This window comes from Nannospalax galili, unplaced genomic scaffold, assembly GCF_000622305.1.
Source record: "Nannospalax galili isolate Female #2095 unplaced genomic scaffold, S.galili_v1.0 scaffold209, whole genome shotgun sequence".
In the NCBI taxonomy this organism is placed as follows: Eukaryota; Metazoa; Chordata; class Mammalia; order Rodentia; family Spalacidae; genus Nannospalax; species Nannospalax galili.
In genome coordinates, this window is record NW_008360319.1 from 1,967,922 (window position 1) to 1,977,195 (window position 9,274).

At 42.4% G+C, this 9,274-nt stretch overlaps 1 protein-coding gene across 3 annotated transcripts in view; it reads left to right on the plus strand.

Moving 5' to 3' along the window:
- Sfmbt2 (Scm like with four mbt domains 2) overlaps nucleotides 1-9,274 on the plus strand; it is a 229,799-nt gene that overhangs the window by 20,918 nt on the left and 199,607 nt on the right. For all 3 annotated transcript variants that reach the window (XM_017796107.2, XM_029559693.1, XM_029559692.1), the window contains exon 2: nucleotides 5,589-5,737. In XM_017796107.2, coding sequence (XP_017651596.1) covers nucleotides 5,665-5,737 — 73 coding nt within the window. In that variant the 5' untranslated portion in view covers nucleotides 5,589-5,664. The remainder of the gene's footprint in view (nucleotides 1-5,588; nucleotides 5,738-9,274) is intronic.

Genomic DNA, 9,274 nt, shown 5'->3' on the forward strand with positions numbered 1-9,274 from the left:
GCACTTGCTTGTATTTAGTCTCCTCTATCAGTCAGTTTTCCTTTGCTGTGACAAAACACTTGAGAAACCAGCAGCTCGAAGGAAGGTTTATTCTGCCTCACATTTTTGTCCACGGTCACTTGGTCCCATGGCTGTGGGCCCGTGATGAGACAGAGCATCATGGTAGGGAGGGTGGAGTACAGCAGAGCTGCTCACTTCATGGTGGCCAGAAAGTAGGAGAGAGGCAGAGGGAGGGGCCTGGGACAAGATAAAACCATATAAAAACATGCCCTCAAATGACCTGCTTCCTCAGCAGGCTCTGCCTCTCCACGTTTCCACAATCTCCCAGGAACGTTAGCAAATTATACATCAACACTGATCAAGTCTGAGCTAGGGAAAATTTCAACATATGAGCCTTTGAGGGGCACATTTCATAACCGGTTTCATCCAACTCTATTCCTTCCATCCATCTTGCACAAGCCCACCAGAGTGATCCTTTCAAAATTTTTGAAATTTTATTTTTTAAATCGTGTGTGCGTGCGCACGTGTGCGGTCACATGAACATATATGCACACGCATGTGAGTACCAGCCCGCATGTTCCATTGTGTAAAGAAGTCAGAGGACAACCTCAGGAGCCAGTGCTTAACTTCCACCTTGTTTGAGAGTTTCTTGTTTTCTGGAGTGCACACCAGGCTAGCTGGCCTGTGAGCTTCTAGAAACATTCTCCTGTCTCTGCCCACCCCCTCCTGCTCCACCTTGCCTTAGGGGCACTGAGATTGCAGGTTTGTATGGGTTCTGGGGATCAGAGCTAAGGTTCTCACACTTGTGTGACACTTGTACTCACTGAGCCATCTTCCCAGACCCTACCACAATGACTTTTATGTATAAAAGAAATCTGGTTACCTCACTTTCTGGAACGCCCTCCTGCAGTGCCCAGTCCTACCTATGAAACGACATGCAGGTTCTGATCCTTAGTACGGCAGTCACTCTCTTTGGGCTCAGTCACCTCTCTGTTCTCACCCCCTCCTCCCAGGCTCAGGACCTCTGAATAATTACCACTCTTTCTCTTGCTCCATTAATCATTCCTGCTTTATTTTTATGCCTAAAGCATTGATCACACCCGACAGACTGTATAATTTTCGAATTAAAAATTTTGATTGTTCCTTTCTGTCCCTTAGAATGTACCAGGGTAAAAATGCTTCTTTTGCTCTAGATGTACCTAGAACAGTGCTGGGCTTAAGGAGGTCAGTCCTTAGTTGGGAATGAATGAGGAAGGTGCCATTCGCTCAGAGTTCTGTTTATCCGCTTGACATTGAGCCACCTTAGAATTTCCACATGGCTCTGCCTCACCGTTTGCTATTGGTGCGTCTCTGTTTAATATCTTTTGTATTTTTCTGAGTCTCTTAAACCGAGGCTCCCATTTGATTTTTTGGAGTTCTCTTGTTGTTGACGCCCTGGACATTTCCCCTTGAGCCTCTCTGATTTTCTGTTCCTCGGCATCCCTACCCTGCACCGTATTTACTTCTCTAGTGACTTGGCTCCATCCTGGACTTGGGTTGTTGTTCCTTTATGGAAGCCGCTAGTTTTGTTCATCAGTCCCAGATGCCCGGTCCTCATGGATGCTTCTGCATCTATGAATCAAATATTCCATTAATTTATACACAATGAAATGATCTACAGCATGAAATTATACATTATCAATATTTGTTTACCTAGAGTTAATTAATTTCTTGCAGTGCTGGGACCCAACCCTCGTTCTTGTGTATGCCAGGCAAGCAAGCACCCTACCTCTGAGCTACGTCTCTAGTCCATGGGCAGTTTAACTGCCATTTTTGTGGCCAGTTAGTGGCTGGTCTGCAGATTATATTAGCGATTCTTCCTGAAAGCCCATGGCAGTTGAGATACTTGTGGGTACTGCTGCCCACAAGTCCGCAGAAGCAGGGCACAATAGCTTGTGAGTCTCTTGTAGTCCTGTTCATTCTACTGTGTGCAGTTCCATAAAGGGACACCTCTGGAGGTATCAGAGATGAGGTCCAGACCCCTGGGCCCCTTCCCTGTGCTCCAGTTGCTGGAATTCGGTGTTTGGTATTCTGTTTGGTGTTTGGTGATGTTAGTGCCTGCCTCTCAGAGGGGAGGGGTTCAGGTTTGTGAAAGAAGTGGTCTCCACAAATTCAGACATCCCTGTCAAATTGAATATTGCAATGACCCTTTGTGTGGGTCATTTTAACAGACTGATGTGAGTAGGATAAAGTTAGCAGCCTGAGGGCAAATTGCTGGGTTTGCCCATGTCTTCCATTGCAAATAATCCCAGACCCCATTTTCTATCCAGTGTGTTTCCTTATTTGGTGATGTTTCCGATTGAACTTTCCATTCAGGTATAAATCAAGGCTGTTTATACCATACACACACACACACACACACACACACACACACACACATATCTATATATTAAAGTGTAACATAAATTAAACACAAAAAGAGGTCAATAATAACTAGAAACACACTGGAACTGTTCTAGTTTGTTCTTCATTGCTATATCTGATAGAAACTACTTAAAGAGGAAGGATTTATTTTGGCTCATGGTTCAGAGGGTAAACTCTGTCATGGTGGCAGAGACATGGCATCTGGGTGTCTCCTGTCCATGGCACTGGGAGCTTGCAGAGGCAGTTACTTACATGGGGCCAAGCAGAACACATTGACCTAGACCAGAACTGGAGATATAAAGCTTACCTCTAGTGACCTCCTCTCTGGTGACCTGGGTCCAGCATGGCCCCATGTCTGGAAGGTTCCACAGCTCCACCACCTGGGGATCAGGTGTTCACATACATGAGCCTGCGGGGAGTACTTCACATTCAGTCCGCAGCAACTGTCTTATGTAGCTTTGCAGAGGACTGAGAGGAGGAGCAGCTAACTTGCTTTCTCACATCACAACGCAGTGGAGAGTGCATGGATCTTTAGGCCAATTACCAGTTACTAATATTTCATATAAATTTTCAAAACCAAAGGAACCAATCTGTGTCTTATACACTGCCTCTTACTCATAGTGCTCACATTTTCTGAGGCAGCACTGATTTAAATTCTTTCTTTTTTTCATTTTTGGTTTGTTTCTGATTTTTTGAGACAGGGTCTCCCTGTAGCCCCAGTTGGCCTGGAACTCACTAGATCAGGCTGGCCTTGAACTTACTCCGCCTGCCTCTTCTTCCCAAGTGCTGGGATTAAAGGTGTCTGCCAATATGCCCGGCCTTCTTTTTATTTTAATTATTTTTCCCCATCTTCGTGTGTGTGTGTGTGTGTGTGTGTGTGTGTGTGTGTGTGTGCGCGTGTGTGTGTGTGTGTGTGTGTATGTGTGTTATGCATGGGTCTATGTCTGCATGTGGAGGCCTAAGGTTGATGTCAGGAATCATCCTCCATCATTCTTTCACTTTATTCACTGAGGCAGGGTCTTTCAGTCAACCCCAGAGCTCTCCAATATGGCTGATCTTGCTGGCCATGGGGATCCCCTGTCTCTGATGCCACACCCACCCAGCATTAACATGGGATCTGTGGGATCAAAACTCTGGTCCTCAGTCTTGCACTGAATCATCTCCTCAGCCACTGATTTAATTTATTTTTTGCATCACTGATGTTCACTCTTACTTCTTGGACAATTTACCCTCATTTTTCAATTTTTTATTTTTTATTTTTTGGTCAGAAAATAGAAACCTTGGGGCTGGAGAGATGGCTTAGCTTAATGTTAAGAATACTGGCTGCTCTTGCAGATGACTGGGGTTTGGTTTCTGGCACCCACATGGTGGCTAACAACTATCCATAACTCCAGTTGGGATTCAATGCTGTCTTCTGTCCTCCATGGGCATTGAATGACACGGATGTACTTACATGCAGGCAAAACACTCATACACATAAAAAGAAATAAATCAAACTGGTTGTGGTAGCACACACCTTTAATCCTAGTACTTAGGAGGCAGAGGCGATGAATCTCTGTGCAATGGAGGCCAGCCTGAGCTACATAGTGAGTTCCAGGCCAGCTGGGGCCACAGGGAGACTCTGTTTCAAAAAGCTGAAAGCCAAAAAAAAAAAAGAAAGGAGCAGAAGCCTCTATGCTAGGAGAATGTTGAACGAATGAAAGATTACCTGGTTCTGTAGAGGTGCCTTTATCTTTCATTGCCACTTACTTGTTGATTCATGAACTTATCTTTGCATATACAATTGTCTAGATTACTGTTTAATGAACGAGTCCAGGCAGTTTTATAATCCCTGTTCTGAAACAGGTATTTTCTTCCTTTGTATTCAGATCGAGAAATAGCTCGGGCTTCTCTCTATAGAGTTTGGTGTGTTTTGTATATACCAAGTGGATAATTCAATTCCAGCACTGGGTACCTGGCCTATTCAGCCTCTTCCTGGCTTTCCGAAGCTGTCTGTATCTTTTTCCTGGCCACTGAACAAAGGACTCACATTCTCTGCTCCTTTAGCTGACAGAAGACCCAAATGTTTTCCAGGAAAGTAAACTAAATACCTACAGGAATACATGGGATGTGTGTGTGTGTGTGTGTGTGTGTGTGTGTGTGTGTGTGTATGCTCTAAGAAGTGTGCTCAACAACTTAGCAATATGTGAACTATGTACTGTTCCATTGATATGAGGTATACATGTACCATACTCTTCCTTTTCTTTACCTAGCCTAGTCCTTTTTGTTGACTTACATTTTTATGTACATGTGACATAAAAATACCACATTTATTACGTATAATTATATTTAGTTATTTATATATGTATTTTTTTTGAAATGGGTCTCATGTATCCTTGGCTGTCCTTGAACTTACTGTGCAGCCAAGAATGACCTTGAGCTTCTGATCCTCCTACACACACTTTGGTATGCTGGGATTACTTGTGTGTACCTTCTTGCCTGGTCTATGTGGTACTGGAGCTCAAACGCAGAGCTTCCTGCATGCTAGGCAAGCATTCTCCCAACAGCGCCACATCCTTAACCCCAAATGAACGAATCATTTAAAAATGCTACATGGCTATGTCTCTCCACCAGAGCTGGGATAGCTGTCCTTAGAAATGACTGTGCCTGGTATCCTGTGGACTCTACTGTCAGTGAACTAGATTGCAGGATTTACAGGGAAAGTCATACCTATTTCTAATTTGTTTAAAAAAAAAATAAAGCATTTCAAGGTGGGGATCTAACTGATTCTGGTACCAAATCACTGTGATAAAGTAGAACTTCCTGTGTGGGGGTTGCTGAGGCTGAGGTGGGTTTGCAACTTTACAGTATCAAGGGAGAGGTAACATCTTGTCCGATGTTAACGATGATGAATTGAAACATAGGTTGTAATTGTTGGTGAAAAATGTGTCCATGTTATCATGTTAATGACCTCTAAAAAGTGCTAGTTTTGTTGTGCTGTGGCCTTTGTGTTGACCTTGTGTAGAGATGTGCCATTAGTCCTTATCCTTGGTATTTTCCACAGGCAACATTACCCTGCTCCTGAAATATTCTAATGAGTTGGCAGCTATTCTGCTAGGATTCTGTTACCTTGGGAGAGCTTAGAAATGGGTTAATATGCTGAATCTAATAAAAAGGCCCTGATTTTTGTTTTTGATTGCTCTTAGATAACTTCCTACATGATGAATTAAGGGAAGAGGACACTCACTTGTTGCCAAGGAGAGCCGTTTGTCAGTTTCCAAAATGCAGGACCCTTCATCCTCATCAGCGGAAAAGCATATTGGCTCTGCAAATGGAGATGGGGATCTTGATTCAGGTAGGATTTTGGGTGTTTGATCCTTTTGAAAGTGGTTCATTGACTCGTATTTTCTTGGAATGTTCAGGAAACAATGGTGCTGACTCTCTAGATCTATTAGACTGTTTATTCCTGGAATTTGCTGTCCCAGCCGACAGATAAATCTACAGATAGAGCAGCTTTCAAGTTATGCAGATTTTCAGTCAAGCTTAATATGACTGTACAAGACAGAGTGGGCTAGAGTGAGGTGACATGACAGAACTCCTAAATCTCAGAGCCTGATTACCATCAATGTTTCTAAGTCATATGTTGTCCCGACAGATGCCAAGGCGCACTGTTGCACCGAGTGACTCTACCCTCCCTCAGTGGCATCCCAGGCTGGTCACAATGGGGAAAGCAGACCTGGAGGGTCTTGAACCAGAAGTTCAGTGCTCTAGATCAGAAGACATAAGTGACATGTTTACCCAGAATCTCTTGACTAGAAGTTAGCCATGTGTTTCTGCTAGTGCAAGGGAGGCTGGGAAATAGAATTCTTTCCCATGTGTTGGAAAGAGAGGCAGGAGAACTACTTCTGCCCAAATATAAGATGCCACTGACACAAGACACTCTGCAAAATATTGAGCCTGTCTTTCGGAAAGTACATAATAGGAAAGAAATTTAGGTCATGTGAATTTGTGTGAAGTAATTGTCTAAAACAAAGCAAAAAGTAACCGAAACACGGAGTGTGTTTGATCAGATTTTAATATTTAATGAATGTATAAATGGGTCTCAAAATCTTTGTGCAATAAAGAGTTTATTTTAAAAGGACACTTAAAAATTTTGCACTATTTATACATATCAGCAAATTAAATAAGGACAACAGAGTTCTATGAATCATTAACATTTCCTGTAGTGAATTCATACAAAAAAAGTGCTGCCCATTAACAGGGGGAGATTTGAACATTGTCTAATGAAATTACTGTTTGTCTTCACTTTTTTTAAAAATTCGTTTTGTGTGTGCATGTAAACCATGGTGCGTGTGTAGAGGTCAGAGTCAGAGGACAACCTACAGGAGTCAGTTCTTTCCTTTTCACAATGTGGGGCTGAGGGAATCAAACTCAGGTCATCAGTCTTGGTAGTAAACATCTCTCCTGATGGGCCATCCTGTTGATCCTGTCTTTATATCTTGATCAGACTAATCAATGATGCAATTAACAATTGCTTGATATCATCAAATTTACTTCCCAAATTATATCTTTATCTGGGAAAAAACAAGTAAAACTCTGTAGTAAGTGAATGTCTTAGTAAGATGAGAGGCAAATAGTGTCTGTTTCAAAATCAGCTCAGTTTTCCCTTTCTGATTTTTGTACATGTAAAGAATGAGCAAGAAATGTTTGCATACAGCTGGGCTTGTCCCTGGTAAAAATACAGAAATCTTTTCTGAGATGTCATCATCCCTGAGGCTGAAGGAGCATCCAAATTATTCTTTTGTTGAAATGAAGATTTACCTTCTTACTTCGTGTGTATATGTATGTGTGTGTGTGTGTGTGTGTGTGTGTGGTTGTATGTTGTATGTGCATTTAGAGGCCAGAGATTCACATTAGGTGTCTTCCTCAAGTGCTTCCCTCCTTGTGTTTTTATTTTCATTTATTATATTTTGGGGGGCGTGTGCCTGTGTTACCATGTACATGGACAGTTCAGAAGACAACTTTTAGGAGTCAGTTCTCTGCTTCTGCTTTGGGTCCTGGGCATCAAACTCAGGTCATCAGGATTGCACAGCAAGCACTTTTACTTGCTGAACCGTTTTACCAGCCCTCCGCCTTATTTTTGGAGATGATCTCTCACTGAACTTGGAACTTGCTGATTTTGCTAGACTGGCTGGTCAGCAAGTACTAAGTATCTTCCTATCTCTGCCCTCGCAGTGCTATGGTCACAGACATGCACTGCCATGCCTGGCTTTTATGTGGGTGCTGGGGATCCAAATACAGGTCTTCATGGTTGTGCAGCAAGCACTTTACCCAACGAACCATCTGTCTGTCCATTAATCATTCATCTATTATCTATCTATCATCTATCTATCTATCTATCTATCTATCTATCTATCTATCTATCTATCATCTATCTGTCATCTATCTATCTATCTGTCTATCATCTCTCTCTATCATCTATTTATCTATCTATCTATCTATCTATCTATCTATCTATCTCCTCTAGAGTCTATCTGTCATCTATCTATCTATCTGTCTATCATCTCTCTCTATCATCTATCTATCTATCTATCTATCTATCTATCTATCTTTGATCTATCTATCATCTATTATTGTGTGTGTGTGTGTGTGTGTGTGTGTGTGTGTGTCAGAGGACAACTTGAGGGAGTCAGCTGTGTTTTTCCACAATGTGGGGCCCAGGAATCCAACTCAAGCCATCAGGCTTGGCAGCAGAGGCCTTTACTTGCTGAGCAGTTTCACCAATCCCCATTTGACATTTTTCAGATGATGCTGGAGATTGAAGTGACGGTCTTGCACAGAGCAGGCAAACACTGCGCCGTTCAGTTACCACCCCAGCACAGATTTACCTTTTCAAAAAGCCTTTTTTATGTTTGCTGAATGAAGTCAATTTTCCACTTTCGAAATTGCCTTGCTTTGCCTATATTATTATGTTTTCTGTGTCTTTCCCTCCCCACATCGCCGCCTGTTGCTGCGTCATTTTCGATGATATGCTTTCAAAGCTGTTCAGAAGCCAGCTCTATACTGGCTTTTCATTTTCATACAGCTGCCATATATCGCTCTAGCTAAAGTAGGTTCTGAAACTCATTAATGATAATCTGCTGTCAGGAAATTGTTTATACTGACACGTTGTTCAGAATTATGTCAGTGGCTGGGGGATTCCAGGCTGAAAACCCATCACAGACTCACTGCCCCATTTATTCCTTGTTTGTGTGTGGTGAATGGTCTAGATCATAAAAGATGTTCCAATCACAAATAACATTTTGAAATAATTCTGAATCATATTTACATTTTGCAGATCCTGACCCAGATCTTCCCCCGCCATGTGGCTTATATGCCCCTACTCCTTAGTAGAATTTGCATATGCACTTGTGTGGTGAGGAGACTTCCCTGTCCCCCACATCCTCCTCTCTGATTCATGTCCTTTATAATTATTGTTTTAGACAGAGGGAGAGAGAGAGAGAGAGAGAGAGAGAGAGAGAGAGAGAGAGAGAGAGAACTGACTGCTGGGGATGGGCAATCCATCAGGGGGCTTGAAGAAAAGTGACTCTGACTCCCTCAGTAGCCACTGGATGCCTGTAGCTCTTCATCTAGGGGTGGGGTCCTTGGTGTCCTCACTCCATCCATGCTGGAATGTTGATTGGTGTGGTCTCGTGTAGATAAACCATATTATTGGGAGTTCATGAGTGCAACAAAGTGCTACAAATTTTAAAGCAGAGTCTAAAATTTTATAGAGTACAGAAACTGATGGCATTCCCAAATTCCCATGTTATTTTGTGCATTTAAACTATTAATAATATGGTCAAGTACGTTCTCCAAGTCATTTATTACCATTTTTTTCAACCAGTTTAGA